General features: G+C 52.4%; 1 protein-coding gene across 1 annotated transcript in view; it reads right to left on the minus strand.

The window, feature by feature from the left end:
* Positions 1-20,522, minus strand: part of SHB (SH2 domain containing adaptor protein B) — a 141,182-nt gene that overhangs the window by 21,849 nt on the left and 98,811 nt on the right. The window contains exons 4-5 of the mRNA XM_055427087.2: positions 11,030-11,201; positions 4,177-4,296 (exon numbers count right to left, since the gene is read on the minus strand). Of these exons, the coding sequence (XP_055283062.1) occupies positions 4,177-4,296; positions 11,030-11,201 (292 nt within the window). The remainder of the gene's footprint in view (positions 1-4,176; positions 4,297-11,029; positions 11,202-20,522) is intronic.

Below are 20,522 nucleotides of genomic sequence, written 5' to 3' on the forward strand. Positions count from 1 at the left end.
ACTGGAGCCCAGTAATTGACAAGAAACTGAAGGGACAGAGCTTATGGACCGAGGAAGACTCTTGAGAGATCAGGGCTGAGTTGCAATCTGATGGGAAGGTCAGAAATGACTCTTGAGGTCAGAATCTGGGCCACATTTGCAAGGTTGTTGTACAGTTTGCCTGTGGGAATTTGAAAGCTGAAGGCACCTTTAGAGGCCTCCCTGGGGCTGTGTACCCTACTTGGGACGGCAGCTCAGGGCCTAAAGAGAGCTGGGTTGGGCCCAGGTCAAAGCAGCAGGGGCATCTCTGCTGAGGCCAGGAGGGTCACTCTATCTGCCCCCTTCCCAAGCACACAAGGAGGCCCTGGTGCTCTGCCTGCCTCCCAGCTGTAAACCCTTCAGTCTTTGAAGTCCTGTTTCCTTCATCTTGTCCAGATTTCTTTGCAAAAACTTACAAAACTAGAACTTGCAAAGAGTCATTCATAGTCCAAAGTGCCTAAAGAACCCTTTTAATGCGGTTTTTTTTTTTAAATCCCTTTCTCCCACTGCTTGCCTTTCCAGACAGGAAACTGTGTAAGAGGGTGATGTTTTCTTGCCAGCTTCTAAGAACTCAACCTTTTGCTTTCCTGAGGCTAGAGTGAGTGTACCAGGGGTCAATGGTGTGTGCTGGTGGCCAATGGCCCAATGCCCTGCTATGTCAGGCTGGAGATGGAAAGATGGGAGAGTTCTGCAGAAGGGGTTGAGGACAGTGAAAAGTGACAAGCCGGGACCTCGGCGAGACTGCTTCATGGTGGGGGCGGCTGCCGTGGAGGGATGTCAGGAACTGAGGAAGGCAGGCACCGTCTTGGATTACCATGGGTACAGGGAAAAGTTTTTGGTGAAGGGGCACGTGGGTGGCTGCTTGGCCTGGTCCAGGGATCTGACTGGTCCCCACAGTGGGATGCAGACACCATCACTATTGTCTGTGTGGTCACTTGCAGCTGGGTAGCTGGGTCGGTTGTGAGTCCCCTCTGTGTCTTGGCCTCCCTGGCCACAAAGCCAAGGGACTGGACCAACTGTCCCTTCCTAGGGAATACCTACCCTCTCCTTAAGGTTCAATGTACCTCTGCCCTGCGGCTTCTCCAGACCCTCCCAACCTTATGCCAGCTCTGGCCCCCAAGCCCTCTGCAAGCAACAAGGCCCAGGAGCTCTGCTGCCTGGACCAGACTGACCTCATCTCTGCTCCCTCCTCTGCCCAGCCTCGTGCCTGGTACCCAGGGCTCTAAGTATCTGCCAAGGGACGGATGGATGAGCCCTGTCCTCTGGGGCCACACTTCCCCAAACTCTCTCTCTTCCCCAGACCACCCTTGCAGCAGGGCCCAAGGCTCACATAACAACATAGCCAGAATTCCAATGTCAATATGCACTGCAATCCTGATAATGCCACTCCCCACCCCATCCCTGCCAGGCAGCCTCTGGCATCAGAGAGACCCCAAACCTCCATGGTGGCTGGCAAAGCTGGCACTACCAGGGCAGTTTCTTTTGGGGTTGAGGTGATGAATGCCAGGTGTCTCTCCCTGGTTGGCAGCCTAACTGGTTACTGGGGCTGCTCTGGAAAATAAGCCCAAATCTCCTTAGTAGGTTGCCCTGGTCAGCAATGGACTGCTCAATCCTCCTCCCCACTTCTGGCCTCCTTTGAGGGAAAGCTGACCAGGTAAGACCACCCCTCTGGCATTTGGGATCTAATGGCTCTAGACAAGCATGCAAAACTAAACCCTCGACCTCGGCATCCGTGGGCAGAGACCAGTCATCCAGACTGCACTTCCTGATAATGAGAACAGACAGGACGGGTGCAGGAAGACAAACCCGGGTTTGATGGCAGAGTGCTCTGATCCAGGCCCCAGCACAGGTCCCCCTGAGCTGCGCCCTCAGTCTCCCCCACCTTCTCCCCTTGCCTGGGAGGTGCAGGGGATCCGGCCACAGCAAGCCAGGGGAAATCCGGAGAGCCAGGGACACTGATGGGCCTCTCTGTCTATATGGAGAACAGCACTGCCTCTCGTGCACAGGTGAGGACAGAGGCTCAGAAAGGTGACACGGCTGCCGAGGCCACGAGGTCAGCTCCACGAGGAGTGGGAAAGCCCGGCCCCTGGACTGTAAGCCTGTGACAGAGCAGGAGGGTCCACGGAAGGGGGCAAACCCAGGGTGAAAAGGGAACTACGCCCTTAGAACCGCAACACACATACTCTTCTGAAGACCCACCTGTGAGCCAGCATTTGCGTCTGTCCGCATGATGGACGGCATGGGCTCAGGGTGCTGGGGAGCGGACCCTGTGGGCCCTGCTGGTGTGAGTAGTTCCCACCCCTGGTTCAAGATTCCTCGTGTGCTCCCAGTGAATAAACAGAGGCGCGATGGATCCCTGCCACTCACAGGAATGACTGGGCTGGAGTGGGGCGCCCCACCCCCTCCTCTGTGCCTTCAATCAGTCCTCTAGGGAAGACGCTTCTGGCCTGGTCCCAGATGACAGAATTCCAGGAAGAATGAAATACACTGAGGAGCTCAGAGATGGCCAGTGTGATGAGTGTGAAGAAGACCAGGGAGTGGACAGTCTGTCCGGGTCAGCAAGGAAGGATGGATGGTGACATGGAGTCCCATCTCTGATGTCACTCACCTCTCTCACCTCCTGCAGCCCAGAAAGGCACAGTACACCTTGAGGCAGGAAGGTGAAGATCTGGAAGCATCATTCATGGGCACCCAGGTTGCTAAGTTACCTTGCACAGTGGGGACGGAAAGGGGCAGCATGGAGCAGTGGGGAGTTCAAGACCCCTGACCCTGGCAGCACAGCAGCGGTGTGCACCTCTCCCCGCTGTTGCCCTCTCCCCTAGGCAGGGACAGCCACTTTGGCTGCCACCAGCCCAGCTACAGTTTAGCATACTGAATTCTCCTTGACTGCAATAAAACCGGCCTGATTCTAAGCCGTCAGGCCTGATGGTGGACAATGAAGTATCCATGTGCTGCTTGCCCTGAGTGCCCTCCCAGAGGCTCAGAAATCCCCTCAACGTCTTCCCTGGCAAGGCAGTTGTCCAGCTCCTGGTTGTACATCCCCAGTGATGAGACACTCACTACCTTCTGAGGCAGCTCTGATTCCTGATAGGCTTGAAGGGTTAGAGAACCACACCTCTTGCTGACCTGGAATCCAACTGCCCACAACGCCCCATCTACCACTCCTGCCCTGATATCACTGAGAGATTGGTGGTTCCTCCATGTCCCCACGCATCCTCCCTCCTACAGGCTGCGTCCTAGCAGTTCTCTCTGCATCACCTGGCCTCGAATAACAGCAAGCTGAGTAGAAAGAAAGCAGGCAGAGGGCTACATTGTTCCTGGTGGTCTGTGCTGGCTGAAGGACCTGGATTTATATCTCAGGTCTGTCACTAACTCTTTAAATCCTTACTCTCTCCCAGCCTCACTTTTCCTATCTGTAAAATGGGTTTTAGTCAATCTGTTGGGTTCCATCCAGCAACAGCACTGAAGGATGAAACCCTCAATCAAAAAACCCTTTTCTTATTTCAGGGCCACCTATCCTGAAAGCAACATCTTGTGGATCACAAAGACCCAATAGCTTACAAAGCAGCTGCAGGTGATCATGTCAGCAAGATTCTTCCTGGCTCTCCATGGGGTTCCTTACAACCTTCGTGTGACACGTAAAAGGGAGACTTTCCCAAACAGTAGCCAAGAACATAAGGAAAGGGTGGTTCTCACGGGGGCAGCAGGAGCAGTGGGGCGTCAAACACCCGGCCTTGAGTGCTGACCCAGCCCCCTTGGGTCAGCCCTGGCCCCTCTCTGAGCCTCAGTTTCCTCATCTGCACAATGGGGACAAGATGTTTCTCCTCAAAGGGCTGTTGTGAGGTTTGAAGGAGGGACGAGACATGCTAAGTGCTTCTATAGTCCCTGGCTCACGGCAGATGTGGAAGCTATTCCTGGATATTTAATATAAATCCTAGGAAAATGCCCCTCCTCTTCAAGGGAGGCAGAAATGAAGAATATAAAAACTTCTCTGTGTCCCAGGAGAATTAGATCAAATTGGAAAATCAAGGCTTGAAATAACTCATGCTGGCAAGTTTCCCTGGGGGGACACTGGCGGGTCTTCCTGCCCCAGACAGCCGGGCTGGGTCGCACATCGTGGGAGGCTGCCGACAGCCAGGGGTGGCCAAGGTTACTCACTTCAGGGAGAGGGAGTAGTCGTGCCTGCTGGTCTGGCTGTTCCGGACAAGGTAGCTACACTCCTTACAGAGGCGCAGCAGGTTCTCAGCGTCGCCCCTGCTGATGGCTCCATGATACCATCTGCGGAGAAGAGATGGGGTCAGAGTTCAGCAGGGATAGACCCCCACCATTGATATCCTGAAACCCATCTGCCCTGAGGAGGCTCAGCCCCACTGGAGGGCAGTTGTGGGCATCCTGGGCCTCCTTGTCGCTAGGCAGCGGCCCTGTACGTGCAGATGTGCACATGTGCCTGCGCACGTGTGTGTGTTCAGTCATTCATTAGTCATTGACAGAGTGCCTGCTGCATGCAGGTCTTGGGGAGAGTATGGTGGGCAAACCTGGCCTCCACACCGTGAAGCTCACAGTCTAGTGTGGGTGCCACGAAGGACATGGAGCAGGGTCGCCTGGCTTGGAGCTGGTGGGAGAGACCGCTGTCTTAAGCAGCAGCAAGGGAAGCCTTCTGCAGGGGGTGACGTTTCAGTATGGACTGAAGGAGCTGAGGGAAGATGCCACAAAGGAAGAAGCTGGAAAACAGCCTATCTGGCAGAAGAAAGGTGGCCAAAGCAGGATGCCTGGCACGTTTTGGAAACAACAAGAAGGCCAGTGATGGCTAGAGTGAGGCAGTGTGGGCGCTGAGGCCTAAGAGGCCCCGTGGCAGGGCTGGGTTGGGGGCCTTGTGCACAAAGTGATGTGGGGACTCTGGTTTCTCTGAGAGACACGGAAACCATCAGACGGAGCTGACAGGAGGGACGCGTGCTGGCTCTGCGACATCTGCAGGACAGAGGGTGGTGCTCGTCACTCAGGAAAGCAGGCGGTGGGGTGGGGTGGCTAAACCAGTGCTCCCGCCAAGTGCATCTGGCATGGACCGGGCACGTGGGAATCCCAGCAGTTCTGCTTCTGGGCAGCACGTGGTGAGCGGCAAAATCACATGGGAGGGGTGCCGTGGCAGATGCCTGGCTAAAGCCCTGAGTGCAAGACAAAAGGGGGACGTGGGTTTTCAAGACTGGAAGAGTTGAAGGTAGAATTTCAGTGCAGAGTGAAGATCCTAGGACGCTGGTCAGTAGGTGTACTCAGAACAGGTCTCCGCTTACTTACATTATGGTCTCTGAGGGATCGGATCAGTGGGAAGATGGCCAGAGATGTGGTTAGGAAGGGAACCAGAGGTGCCAGTGGTCAAGAATAGATCATACTTTGGCTGCAGAGGCACAGACCTGGCTCTGCCACTGGCTAGTTGGGAGTCTGGGGCAAGAGGCTAAATCTGGGTGCACCTCAGTTTCCTAAGTTACGGTCCCTCTATTCCTGTTTTGGGGTTGTGAGGATTAAACAGAAAGATGCATTGAAGGGCTGATGGAGAGCCTGCAGTGGGGTGAGTTTCAGCTACTGGCAGCTACCAGCATCAGCCAAAAGAGAAGTGAACTTGCAGACAGCCAAAGGTCACTTCCCCAACTACCAGTATTTCAGGCTGCTGCTGTGTGGACTGCATTTTAATTTTATACCTCCCCCAGGTGTGTGGAGGAGTCTGCCTCTGGGACCTGGCCCAGGAGTGCCCTGTGAACAGTACCCTTGAGAGTTCTGGTACAGACATCCTGCATGGAGAAAAGCATCACACTGCCTTTCTCTGCACGTTCTGCCATGTATAAGGCAGTGTTCTAAACAGTTAGAAGCAGTGAAGGTGACTTAATTATAACCAAAAAAAAAAAAAACAAAAAACCAACTCAACCAGCTCTAGGAAAGCAAGGATTGCAGAGTGAGAGAGACGTGAGTATCCCCATCCAATGAGCTTGTGACAGAGTCACTGATCGCCCAAGAGGTGACCGCTCACAGCTCAGACCTGGGGCTGGACATCTGGAGGGGAACTCGCTGAGGGAAAAGGCAAGGGGAAGTGTACCCTGCAGACCCGCCTTCCTGTCTGCACTTACACAGAAATTAAGAGGATGTGACGCTGGGAACTGCACGGGTTGCCATAATTAAAACACTCCCAGAGACGTGACGGGCCAGTTTATGTTTAAGAAAAGATACGTGAGTGTAACTGGGAAACGTGGTTAGACAAGGATGGAGCTGACTTTAGAGATGAGAGTTAACAGTTTTGCCAAGGTTGTTTTCCAGGAAATTTCACCTGCGTAACACAGCCCCAGTGAGCTGACAAAATGCTGTTTTACTAGCCACGCAAGTTTCAGCTATTTGAAGCAGAGCCATCCTCAGGGAAGGCCAAGAAGTAGTCTCCAGGGAGGCGCTGCCTGAGTCCGACTCCCGGAGCACAGGACAAGTGCTCCTCCTCTAAGGGAGGCAGTGGCAGATGGGCCTGGGGGTCTGGATCCTCGTTAAGGGTGATCCCTGGTGGGTAAACGGGATGAGCTGCTGGTTCCTTCCCCAGCTGCTCCAGCTGTTCCACATGTAGAGAAAGGCAGGGGACTTGGGGTCGAGGATCAAAGGAGAAACAGGAGGAGTTGGGGAGAGAAGAGGCAAAGGACACTCAACTGGGGATGGGGAGAGGGCAGACTATCAGGATGAGGATGTCTGCCAGGAGACAGGATGGGCCTGGCTGGCAACCCCTGGGCCTAAGGAGGACCTGCCTGAACTGAAAAGAGAAACCAAGGCAGGAGGCCATCTTCGGGATGCACTGGACTTTGTAGAGCTGGCCACTCAGGCCTGAACCATGGGAATTAAGAAGACTCAACTATCACCACCCAGTCCATCCAACACCCATGAGATCATCCAATTATTTCCTCACCACTTACTATATCCTTGTTCTCAAAGGGCTGATGCAGGCAGATAGAGAGTCAACCAACAGATTCAGGAAACAATTTCAGATAGTGACAACTGCTATATAGGAATACTGGGTTTGTGATAAAGCAGTGACTGGGGTGGGAGAGGTGCCTACTATGGAATGAATGGACAGGGGGCAAACCCAAGGAGATGACATTTGACCTGAGAATCTGCACTGAGAAGGAGTCAATCACGTGAAGAGCCAAAGAAGACACGGTCACTGCAGAGGCAGCACCAAGTGCAAAGGTCCAGAAGCAGGAATGAGCTTGGGGTGTTCACGGAGCAAAAAGGCAGCAAGAATGGTTCAGTGCTGTGACTGTGGGAAGTGGGACAGGATGAGGGTGAACAGGAGGTGGGGCCCAGTTCCCCGAGGCCGTGTGGGCCACAGGAAGAAGTCTGATTTCATTTTAAGCATAGGGAAGGCAATGAGAGTTTTAAATAGAGATGTTAAGAGATGCTTGCTCTGGATGATTTTACAAAAGGTTAGCCAGGCTACCCTGAAGAATGGCCAGAGCGGAAGTGAAGCAGGAGACAGGAGAGGAGGGCTTCTGCAGTGGTCCAGATGGGAGGCCCTGAGATGACAGGAATGGATGGTTTGGGATGTATTTTGGATGGAAAACTGGCAGTTAGTAATGCACTAGATGCTGGTGTGACGCCAAAAAAGGAATCAGGATGACTTCAGGACTGTGGCTTGAGCAATGTGGTAGATGTGATGCTGTTGGGGTGGAGTGGGGAATGTGGGCAAACTGGGGAGGAACGGGTGTCCAGGAGATCAGGAGTCCGGTTTTGAACATGTTAAATTTAAGATGCCCATTCGTCAGCCAAGTGGAGATGCCAAGAAGGCAGCTGGCCATAGGAGTTAGGAGTTCTGGGAGAGGTGTGGGTTGGGGATGCGAACTGGTGACTCACCACCAGCATCCTGAGAAGACTACCCAGGGAGAGCATGTAGCTGGAAACTGAGCCCTGGACAGTACAACCTTCAGGTCAGCTTGAGGTGAGGAGCCGGTGGGGGAGGCAGAGGAAAACTGGGAGCAGAGAGCATCTTAGAAGGAGGGAGCCGTCTAATGTGCTGCCTGCCACAGGGGTCAGAAGAGGTCAGCTGGTTACCCGAGCAGAAAAGGGAAGCAGATTGGGGTGTGTGAGAGAATGGGAGGTAATGGAAGGGAGAACGAATGCACTGACAGCTCTTTGGGGACTTTGTTCACTGAGGCCACAGCTACCTATTCACTGAGCACCTATTATGTGCCAGGCACCAATCTAGGCACTGGGCACGCAATGGTGACCCAGACAAGTTCCTGCCCTCATGGAGGTTATGTTCCCAACAGGGGCTGGAGTCAGATGGGGATGTCTAGTCGAGATTTACTTATTTATTTGTTTTAAGAAGTTCATAAAGAAGGCTGAGCACCTAAGAATTGATGTTTTAGAACTGTGGTGCTGGAGAAGACTCTAGAAAGTCCCTTGGACAGCAAGGAGATCAAACCAGTCAATCCTAAAGGAAATCAAGCTTGAATATTCACTGGAAGGACTGATGGTGAAACTGAAGCTCCAAAACTTTGGCCACCTGATGCAAAGAGCTGACTCACTAGAAAAAACCCTGATGCTGGGAAAGATTGAGGGCAGGAGAAGGGGGTGACAGAGGATGAGATGGTTGGATGGCATCATTGATTCAGTAGACATGAGTTTGAGCAAGCTCCAGGAAATATCCTTCCAGGTGAAGGACAGGGAAGCCTGGAGTGCTGCAGTCCATGGGGTCACAAAGAGTTGGACATGACTGAGCGACTGAACAATACCACCAAGTTCATGACTAGGACATGTTTATGTGCTGATGGTAATAATAATGCAGAATGGAGCAGGCAGTGGGCTGCCTCTAGGAGGCTGGGGAGCTGTCGCCCCTTAGTACCTGAGCAGCCTTTCCACTGTCCTAGGAGGGCCAGTGAGTAGTTTGGGTGCCTGGGCAGAAGTGTGACTGCCCATTCCTGACAACCCTCTAAGACTGGGGCACCTGCTCAGTGTGCCCACCTTCCCTCTCCCCCGCACTGGGCAGGGAGAAGCTGGGAATTGGAAGTGCCTACTAAATTCAGAGGCAGCATCAGCCTGGGTGGGATACAGTGAACCTCTTGGCCGGGGTCCTGGGTCCTCAGGCTCTGCTGGAAGTGGGATCTTACCTAAGCCCACCACCCTACCTCTTGGGTGATGAGGAAGGCCTCTAGCAGGCTGGAATAATCCCAGGGAGATGAGATGATGGGGAGGAAAAGCCAGCCATGACTCTGGATTTGGCTGAGGGCCTTTTGGGTGGGAACGGGAAAGGAAAGGCAGGCCTGCCCTCACGGGGCTCATGGAGTTCCATCCGGGTGTGGGCAGAGGGGAGGCTGGGCCGCTGACCCCAGGCAGACCTGGGTCAGGATGCACGCTGAATAGCTCCCAGGCTTCTCTGGATTATATTTTGTTTGTTGATTAAAAAGTGCACAGACTGATCAGAAATAAGCAAAACCTGCCACCCAATCTGTGTGGCTGTGAGATGTAAGCGACTAACACAACACCTGCTGGGAGCCCACCCCTCCCGCTCCACCCGCGTGCTGTGCAGCAGGCGCAGGGCTGCCACAAAGGAGGCTGTAGCACATGCTTAAAAAGGGCACACGAGCACATGACATCATTCGGAAAACTCTGCATCCTGCTCGGCAAGGGAGCATTTCCTGTGAGGGATGTGCTGCCGGCTGGGCGAGACCAGAATCCCCTGGGTGGAGACTAATATAGTACACGATGCACTCGACGAGGTCTCACAAGGAACCCGCTGGGTGTCAGCTAATCTCTTGGCCTTACTGAGTGCCCACTCTGTGCCGGCCAAGTGCTAAGGGTGAGGGAAAATTGCATACAAGAGGGAAGTGAGAGGAGGGTGTGGGGTCGAGTCACGGAATTCGAATCCTGCCTCAGCACTCTGAGCCAGGAGATCCTAGCCAAGGCTCCACATCTCTTGGGGTCCTGATTTTCTCATTTTGCAATAAGATGATAACCCCACTTATCCCACATTCACTTGTGAAGACGGTGATACACCTGATGGTATAAGCATGGGATCCAGGATGTGCTTTGTTAAGTTCCTGGAGAAACTTACTCTAGGGCAGGTATGTGGAACGATGAGAACTGAAAAAGCAGTCTGGGGGCAATTCACAGAGCGAGTGGCCATTTTGGGAGGTGGGATTTTATCCTGGAGGCGATGGGGAGCCATGGGAGGTTTCAGAGCAGAGCAGGGACTCGAGACCCCAGCAGGGAAAGAAGATGACCATCTTGGTCAAGGAGATGGAGACAACACTGACCGGAGTGTTGTGGAGAAGCAGGGGGCAAGGGGCAGCAGGGATGGGACTCAGATGCTGATTAAAGCTGGGAACACTGGGGGGAACCCAAATCAAGAGTGCCAAGGTCTTGCCCAACTAAGATCAAGCAGATGTGGGGCAAAAAGATCCCTCCTGCTATAAATAAAGCTAATAGGCAGCAGGATTTAGCATGTGTATGTGTTAGTTAGTCGTGGTCGACTCTTTGGGACCCCATAGACTATAGCCTGCCAGGCTGTCCGTGGAATTCTCCAGGCCAGAGTACTGGAGTGGGTGGCTATTCTCTTCTCCAGGGGATCTTCCCAATCCAGGGATCGAACCTGGGTCCTGTATGGCAGGCAGATTCTTTACCATCTGAGCTTCCAGGGATGTGGGGCAAAAACATCACTCCTGCTATAAAATAAAGCTAATATGCAATCACGCAGGAGGGTTTAATATGCATTTGGCTTTATAAAAGCTCACTTGCTGCATGATGAAACTAGAAAGGAGGATACAAAAGTAAGGAGAACACCATGTGGATGATCTCACTGTCCTTCCTACTAGCCATCCGAAGGCAGGCAGGTGATACAGAGGACAGAGAGGAAGCACAGGTCCAGGAATCAGGAGAGGTGTGCTTTAATCCTGACTGGACAGACTTGACAGTGGCCTCGGCCTTCTATGAGCATCTACAGTGACTCTGTGAACTGGTCACTGAGACTGAGCTTTGCTCCCTGAGGACTTACATTTGCTTCTCCAGTGGCACAGCAGGATCCACTCTCTCTCCCAGGATCCCACAGAACTCAGGGCTCCCATGTTTGATGGGCTTGAAGCCCCCTCCGGGAGCTCGAAGCTGGCGCCGCCGGTCCCGGGAAGGTGAGGGGGATGACTGCCGCTTCTCACTGCCATTAAACTGGGCTGTGGGGAAGAAAGAAAGAGCATGGTTACCCGGTTATCCAGAGCTCAGCCCAACAAGTTACTGGCGGCACATACTGGGGCCAGGAAGTCAGCAGGGTTGGTTGATGATTTACAATTTGCAGGCAGAAGAGTTCCAGGCAATGAACAAACATGGCTCAAAAGTTGTGGGCTTTCTAAACCAGGATGTGAGGAGCCGTCACAATCAGATGGTGCAATCGAGTGGCTGGTTGAATCTCCAGAGGCCACTGAGCTCAGCCTTATCCCCAAAGGAACCCTCCCACAACCTCCATCAAAGGGGACACGGTACTCCCAGAGGGGGCTCTGCTCCCTAGACAGTTGTCAGGGGCAAAGGTTTTCTTTATTTTGTGCCAAAAACCTGCCTCCAAGTGGCTCCTCTCCTCCTCCATCCCCACCCACCCCCCCACCTAGGGCTGCACTGGCTACATCTGCCCCCTTTCTCCTGGGACAACCAGAGAATTCCAATCGAGGGGTGTGTTGCGTCACAGCCATCTGCTCCTCTATACTCACCCCACCGCGTGGGCCCTCCACACAGCCAGCCCCATCCTGGACTAGCCCCCTAGTCCAGGTTGGAGCAGTGCCCAGCACAGTGGGATGGGCCCTACAATGTGCCTTCCTTCCAGTCCTGGACCTGCAGGAGCATCCTTCACCCCATGGGCTGGGGAGGTACCTTTGGAGGGCAGGACCCTGGAGACACCCCACAAAGAGTGGAAAATACTGAGCTAAAACTGGAGTTCCCAGGACAACCCTGGTGGTCCAGTGGTTAAGAATTCACCTTCTAATGCAGGGGATGCAGGTTTGATCCCTGGTCAGGGAACTAAGTTTCCCACATTCCTCAGGGGAACTAAGCCTGCATTCTGCAACTACTGAGCCCAAGTACTCTGAAGCTCCTGTGCCACAATGAAAGATTCTGCATGCTGCAACTAAATAAGTATTTTAAAAATAAACAAACAAAACCGGAGTTGCCAGAAGTGTTGGTTGAGACTAGTAGTCTCAAGTCATGTCTCTGGACTTTGATTGCCTCATCTGGAAACTAGTTATGATGACCGTACCCAACTCATCGGGCTGTTGTGAGGAGTCTGCCAGGGGGTGAATAGCCATCTCAGCAGAGCGCCTGGCGTGTAGTTAGTCTGTACTCGGTACATGCTATCATAAAGGTTTGCTTTCATTACTATTATCATGCCTACTCAATGTGGACACGTACTAAGTACTTCACAGAAGCCTCCGAACTATGCTGAGTCCCCCTCTGAAGTTGGTCATGACCTGCTGTGTGCCTTGGCTAAGCCACTCCACTTCTCCGAAGCCCTATTTCCTACTGTACCAACTGCTGTGGGAATCCGATGAGGGACGACATTTGATTGGCCCAGCATATACTAAGTGCTGAGTAAACTGGGCCAGGGCCTGCGGAACCATGTACCCGAGGCCACATGCAGCTACAGGCCCACAGACACACAATGGTAGAAATCTCCCCAGCCCCAGCCAGCAAGCACGGACGTGGAGAGCCGTCCTCCGACCCCAGCTACACAGCAATCAACCTCATGCTCACGGAAGGTGGTGGGAAACTCCTGCCCTGACAGTGGTAATGTGCGGTCTAGGGACCAACGAGGAAGGTGAATGAACTTGTTGTGCATCTCTGCCACGGAGCCAGATCCTCCATCAGGGCGGCGAAGCATTTCCATCCCTCTGAGACAGGCTTCTCTATTAATCATTACGGAAAACAGCGGGGAGGGGGGTTCCTGCCAACGGAAGGCTTGAGACAGGTTGGACCACGTGTTTGGTCACTCTCATGACTGCGGCGGGGTCTGGCAGGCTGTCCCTGCTAGACTCTTGTTCCCGTGGGCCAGGCATGGTTCGTGGTTGGGGAAACAGCACTGAGCAAAACAGAAATCCCCCCTACTGGAGTTCAGGGTCTGAGAGACAACAAGTAAAGTAAGTCAGATCCACAGCACGCCAGCTGGGGCTAAGTGCTCTGCAGAAAAGGAAAGCAGGAAAAGGCAGGCCTCTCAAAGGACAGCATCTGAATAAAGGCCTGGAAGAAAGGTGCCGAGCAGCGTGGACATCTGAGGGAAGGACATTCTGGGGAGAAGGAAGAACAAATTCAAGGCCCTTGACTTTAGGAACGGGCTGAGGGTGACTGAGAAACAACACAGCCCAGGGCAACTGGAGTGGATTGAATTGGGTGGGATTTGAGGCCCAGGGGAGTGGGAGGGAGCAGGGCCATGTGGTTGGGGGTTTTGTGGACCCTGGGAAGGACTTTGGTTTTATTCTGGGAGAAATGAAGAGCCATTCTGACTTCTGATGGGGAAAGCTTTCGACCTGGTACTCTTTAACAGGACTGCTGGGCAGAAAAGGGACGAAGGCTGTGCGTCTATGGGAACTCTCCATAATTTCATCTCAATTTTGCTGTGAACCTAGGACTACTCTTAAAAAACCAAGTTTGTTAATCAAAGACAGAGAGAGAGATGGACGAGGAGCAAGGCCGAGCAGTGAGGAAGCTCCTGTAGGACGGGCTGGCACTGGAGAGGTGGATGGAAGTGACTGAGAATCGGACTTGTGTATGTCTTCGGAATGGAAGGAGAGACAGAGGGTCAAGGTCACTACCGGCTTTCGGCCTGAGCGTTGGAGGATGGGGCTGGAAAGTCCAGGTGAAGAAGGCTCACAGAAAACCCTAAGCTCCGTGAGAAAACACAGCAGAGGCCAAGCCCCAACCTCCAGACGCCCACAGCCTGTGATGCCAGGACTGGGGTAGAGTGAGGACCCGCCTGGGGCTCCCTGCCCTCTTCTCTGGCTACAGTTCTGTCCTGTGTCCAACCACGGGGACAGACAGCGAGGTGGCAATGACCTCAAGGCCCATCTAGGTCCTGGGGTGGGATGTCTGAGAAACAAACATCCTCCTCCATCCGGCTGACAAGCTGAGCTTTCACAGTGGTGATAAAGGGGTGATGTTCAGAGCTGGGGCCCCCACACACATGTCACCACGGGCCTTCCCCCGGCTTCCCAGTAGCCCAGATCCCCAGTCAGCTCTCAGGGAACCACACCAGTCCTCAGGGCAACTGATCAAATGGGGTACATGTCCTGGGAGGGGGTGTGAGGGAGAGATGAGGCAGGTTCTGACCTCAGCCACCTAACTTGCAAAGCCCTGGATGGGTGACGTTGTGCAGGGGCAAGAACTGGGATCAGGTAGACAGGTGAGGGCCTGGTCACCTTTCTAAAGAGCTGGGACTTGATCCTATGCGTGGGTTGAATCAAGGAATGCCATCCTTCACACTGGGCTTTAAAGACCTCTCTGACTGCTGATGGAGAGAGGGTTTAGGGGTGACCCTGGAGGCAGAGAGATAGGGAAGGTGATGGAGGCTGAATCCCTCAATGATGGCAGGGATGTGGGAGGTGACTCCAACAGGACTTGACTACTTGCAGGGCAAGTCAGGGAAGACTCCTGGAGATTGGGGCATGATGGAGTGAGAGGTGGGGTCAGGGAGAACAGGACCAGTGTGCACTTTCCCAGGAAGCCTCCCATCTGCTAACTTTCTGGTTGTGGGGAATGGAGAGAATGGAGACAGGACATGCAGCAGGCCTCTGGACCCAAGTTGTGAACGGTGCCCCAGGGGTAGCAGAGGGGGGGTGTGGGAAGGGGTGGGTGGGAGACGAGGTTCTAGGGTTAGTTCTGCCACAGGCAGATAAGAGTGAGAGACCAGATGAACTGTAAGGCACTTTCACCTTGGACAATCTGGGTGCTCCACTGGCTAAATCGTAATCTGGGAATTTCTGTCAGTGTAAAATCCTACTACACACCTCCTGGCCCAGAAGGTGAGAAGAGGCATGGAGCATGCAACACGATCATGGAAGGAATACAGGTTCTTAAGACCAATGACCTGGCAACCTATCTAGTCTCAGGTCTCACCATACCGCCTTCCAGGCTATTTTCTTTGTGTGAATCATCAGGACTCTTGCCTTTCTCCTCATCCACCTGACTCCACTTGTTCTTTAGGAGTCACCTCTTCCAGGAAGCCCTCCCTGGCTTCACCCCCTTCCCAGACTCACCTTGATCTCAGCCTCAGTTCAGCTCAGTTCAGTCGCTCAGTCACGTCTGACTCTTTGTGACTCCATGGACTGCAGCAAGCCAGGCTTCCCTATCTATCACCAACTCCTGGAGCTTACTCAAACTCATGTCCATTGAGTCGGTGATGCCATCCAACCATCTCATCCTCTATCGACCCCTTCTCTGGCCTTCAATCTCTCCCAGCATCAGGGTCTTTTCCAGTGAGTCAGTTCTTTGCATCAAGTAGCCAAAGTATTGGAGGTTCAGCTTCAGCATCAGTGCTTCCAACGAATGTTCAGGACTGACTTCCTTTAGGATCAACTGATTGGATCTCCTTGCAGTCCAAGAGACTCTTGAGAGTCTTCTCCAACACCACAATTCAAAAGCATCAATTCTTCAGTGCTCAGCTTTCTTTATAGTCCAACTCTCACATCCATACATGACTACTGGAAAAACCATAGCTTTGACTAGACGGACCTTTGTTGGCAAAGTAATGTCTCTGCTTTTTAATATGCTGTTTAGGTTGATCACAGCTTTTCTCCCAAGGAACAAGTGTATTAATTTCATGGCTGCAGTCACCATCTGCAGTGATTTTGGAGCCCAAGAAAATAAAGTCTCTCACTGTTTCCATTGTTTCCCCATCTATTTGCCATAAAGTGATGGGACCGAATGCCATGATCTTAGTTTTCTGATCTCAGCCTATGGTACCCTAATGGCCAGTTTCTTTGTTTGTCTCCCCATGAGCCCCTCAAGAGCAGGGGCTACACCGTATTTGCCCCCATCCCCCCATCCTTAGTACATAACCACAAAATAATAGGTGCTCAAAGAATGACTGAATGAAGAAACTTAATGAGCTGTTGTTTCATTTTACTGGGGAAATATATCGGTTTTCATACCAGATAAATTGGATAAAACCTAATAACATCCCAGTCAACACTGCAATTCCCCACTGAATTAATTTATACATTCGCTTGCAAGCTTAATAATATAGGCATATATTTTAGAGGGAACAGGTGGTGATGAATGACAGGCTTAATTAGGCAAATCATTCCACCTAAAATAAAAATATACAAACTCCAAGTGCAGTGATTCAGCAGCACAAGGGAAAAAAAAATGTTAAGAACAAAAGCTCCAAACACAACTGCTTTCATTCCTTCTAATTAAGTTTCTCTTTAATCTGCAATTTTAAAAGGCAATTCTTTTAATTTAGTGATTTTCTGTAAAAGATAAAGGAAGACACAGCCCTCAAAAGAATATCTGCATTTAGAGAAAAAATATACCACCCCTGTGAGTTGTTAGAATGAGAGTATCTAATTAATTCCACCTATAGGCAATTACAAACGGAAGTCAGGGTTCTGCTGGAGGGACAGGAGACTCAGGCGGGCAGGGCCAGGCCTCTGGAGCCCTTCATCTTTGGTGCGATGATGGGACCAGAGCCCTGGTGGCAGTGGGAGAGGTGGTCCAGTTAACAGCTCCACTAGCCTCTGTCTCCAAGGCAGGTGAGGTGGCCCTTCGTGATGCTCTAAATGTCCTTCCAAAGCTCTGATCTGATGAGATCTTTAAGAACCAGCTCATATCTCCTGGGAGGCCTCTCCTCCATCCAGGTTAGCCTTTGCTGTTGGTGGTCCCCTTCCTAATTGTATTATAAATTTCATATCAACCAGTCCTGAAGTTGGGTCAGTGTCAACAGGCACCCATGCTAGCTCTAACCCTCACGACAATCTTGCCACCCTGTGAGTGAAGGGAGGGGTTACCGTCTGGGGCTCAGAGCTAAGCGACAGGGCCAGCCAGGCAGGCGTTGACTCTCCCTCATTTAGTCTTTGAAATGACCACCAACTGTATGATGCCTAGAAGCTTCCAAGGTCTGGCACAAAAGCCTGCCTTCCACACAACCTCCCCATCCTGCCTTCTGAGAACTCCCCTCCTCCAGCAAGCTCATAGCACTCCACCCTTCTCTTGTAGCTCAGCAAGCCCCCAGCCACTCCTCCCCTGGCAGCCCATGAGGTTCTCTGGGGGACAGCACCTAGGACTTATTTTCCTCTCCAATATCGTGTCGGACCCTAAACTGACTGCAGTGCTTGGCACAGAAGTGGTGCTTAGTAAATGTTTGCTTAGATGAAATAAATGTGTTCCCTTTAGATCTGGCTCCTTCCTGTTTATCATTCAGGGCTAGCCAAAGAGAGAGATCAGGTTCCCAAATTCCCATTAGCCTCTAAAGCACAGCCCTCTGGGTCCAGAAACCCCTGCTAGCTCCTAGGATCCCAGGACAGGAAAGGACAGAGAACTCACTCTGGTGTCACCTCAGTGACTTGGTGACAACCCTTCTGGGTTCCACACCTACCCCTCGGCTCCAGTCACAAAGAATAGCTGGTCCCCCATCCCTCATCTCCCTGCTTCCAGACCTCTGCTCTGCTGTGTCTGCCCTGTAGAATCCCTTTCTTCATTATCTCTGGGTGCAAAAATCCTAGCCATTTTTCAAAGTTCAGCTTTAATGCTGCCTTCTGGGGGGCAACTTTTGTCAAGACCACCCAAGGTGGAAGGCTTCCCAGGTGGCGCTAGTGGTAAAGAACCTGCCTGCCAATGAAGGAGACAAAAGAAACCACCTTCTCCAGCCTGCGCGGAAATTCCTAAGGTGGAGGCTCCAAGAAGACAAGACATATTCTGTTTTTTTCAAAGCTGAATTCCCAGTGCCTAGGATAGTGCTTGATGTCAATGCTTAGACTCTATTGAGTGAATGAATCTCCACCCAAATTTATGGTCAGCAGATCCCCAAAAAACCTCATTCATCAATCAAGAAAGGAAACTTAGGAGCTGGACTTCCCCCTCAAATCATTTTATAATAGTTTTGAAAAATGACTTGACCTTTACTGAGTGCTTCCGGTTCACAGGCAGGCATATGTGAGGACCTGATGTGACATTCTCTGACCCTCACAACAAACTGAGGAGGTTGGTGGGACTTTATGTTTTTACGAACGGGGCCTGGACTGGGCAAGTAGACTGCCCAGCAGAGAGGAGCAGGCTGTCGTGCCAGGCAGGGGGCCCCAGCCCCCAGTCCCTGACCCTCTGCTTTGGGATGAAAGCCTGGGCAGCCTCCCCTCACTTAGGAGTGCTCTAGGAGTGCCTTTCTCTAGGCCAGGCAGGGAGAGAAGACTTGACAGTCTGCCAAACATCCCTAAGTCCTCCAGGCTGGCCATGAGTATGGATGCTGGCCCCTAAGGAAGGTTCACAGGGAACTAGGGCCTTGGGTCCCCAGGTGGGGCCTGTGGATCAGTGGCTGCATCTTTCTGGCTGGCCCTCCCCAGTTCTCCAGCACAGGACAGAGTCCCTTATGCAGGGGCAACAAGGATCAGAGAACTGAAAACAAACCCCGTGCACAGAGCTTTCAGATGCTGAAGAGGCCTTTTAAAGCCCCATGTGGATGAGGCGGGAACAAATATGGGGCTGACAGGAGGGGCCTGCACAGTGTTCCAGGTCTGGTGTTTGTTCATGGATATCCTATTACTTTGAAAACACAAGGGCAGAGACCAGAACGAAGGTGCCCATAGTACCCTTTCCACACAGTCTAGGGTGCTGATTCCTGCACACTGTTGGCCTTGACTCTGGTCGGTTTTTGGTAGAGGGGGACACGTGTGGAGTGGGGAGGGCAGGGGGGGAGACGCATATAAGGGGCTGCAGCCCAGGCAGTCATGAGCCCCCAAGAGGGGGCAAGGAGGGAGACTGTGCATTGATTTGGGGGAGGTGGGGGCCCCCATGACCCAGAGTCTATGGAAGCTTTCATGACAATGCGCAAGTACTCCTACTTGACTAAAACTCTGTTCCCAACAATGGTCCTCTCCTGCTTCAACTTTCTAAACATATGTTCTGCATCATCTCACTTGTTCCTCAAAGACAAGCATTAGAATTTCCACTTTACAGGTGGAGAAACTAAGGCCCAGAGAGGTGAAGCCCCCTTCTCCCCTGCAGTTCAAGAGCAGGCCTCACCCTCTCCTCTCCCCAGGGCGTGAAGGCTGTACCTACAGATAGGTTGTAAGACAATGGGCAACTCAGCACATGTTTGGCTGGCTCTTTTATAATCACCAACAACAGGCCTCTGTGTGCCCCTCACAGGCACATGCAGGCCCCAGGACACCATGTTGTCATATTTCAAGGGCAGTGCCTGAGAAGAGAAGTTTAAGAGGGGGTAGTGGTGACTTCCGAGAAGCAGGGTATGGGGAAGCCTGTGAGGCAGGCGCCTGGAAGCCGCCTGGGCTCCAGGAATGCCATCTGGGTTCCAGGAATGCTGTCCATGCATGTACACCCAAGCCTGGACTGGGGAAGAAGGGCCTGGCACGAGTGAGCATGCCTTTATCCTCCTAGTCTGCACCCCAAAAGGGAAACATGGATGTGGCTGCCTGGTGCAAAGACCCCACCCCGAGGTCTGCTACTTGGCTGCAGGAAAAGTAGGGATAAATCCTGATGAAAATGATAAAATGACCTAAACGCAGAGGCCTTTACAGCTGCCAAAGCAAGCCATCTCCACCATCATAACTCATTTTAGAAATGAGAAATGACCAGCTGCGAAAGGGACTGTCCCATGTTGACAGCTAGACTTGAACTTGGACTTGAACCCATATTTTCTGAATCCCAGGGGCCTCTAACAAGTTCAGCACAAATCCTGTCTACAGTGCAACAGGTTCTCAAAAACAGTAGTGATGATAAAGATACCAAAAGCCAGCATCCACCGAACAGTCACTGTGCCCCCGACTTCTGGCACCAATTCCAATTACCACCTGGTTTTATAGATGAGGAAACAGGCCGTTTGACCCAGGTCACCCTGCTAGCAAGTGGCAGCCCAGGGATTTAAATCTAGACCCTGCAGCTCTGCTAGCTCTGGGCTGGGCTCCCTGTCAGATGGAGACTGCCCACTCAGATCTAATGCAGTGTGTCTCCTAACACTTTCACCTGCAGACACCCACAGACACTTAGAATCAGTCCGAGGGCCTGGGAGAGGGACTTCCCTCATCCACAAGCCTCAGAGGATGTGCAGGAAGCAGGCTGGACACTTGTAGAAACGAGTCTTCCCTCCCAGGAACCCCCAAACCTTAACACAGCTACTCATGTTTCTGCTGCTGCCCATCCATAGATGGAATTACAGGAGAGGAATGACAGGAGGGGACAGGTGCCTGGCTCTCAGGGTCATGCTTGCCACCTACTGGCACACCAGCCGCCCCACCCACAACACGGCAGGCGGATTCACGGGCCAATCCTAAAACATCCAGGGACAC

Source organism: Moschus berezovskii, chromosome 7 (genome assembly GCF_049115385.1).
Source record: "Moschus berezovskii isolate FMDL1 chromosome 7, NW_MosBer_1.0, whole genome shotgun sequence".
NCBI lineage: Eukaryota > Metazoa > Chordata > Mammalia > Artiodactyla > Moschidae > Moschus > Moschus berezovskii.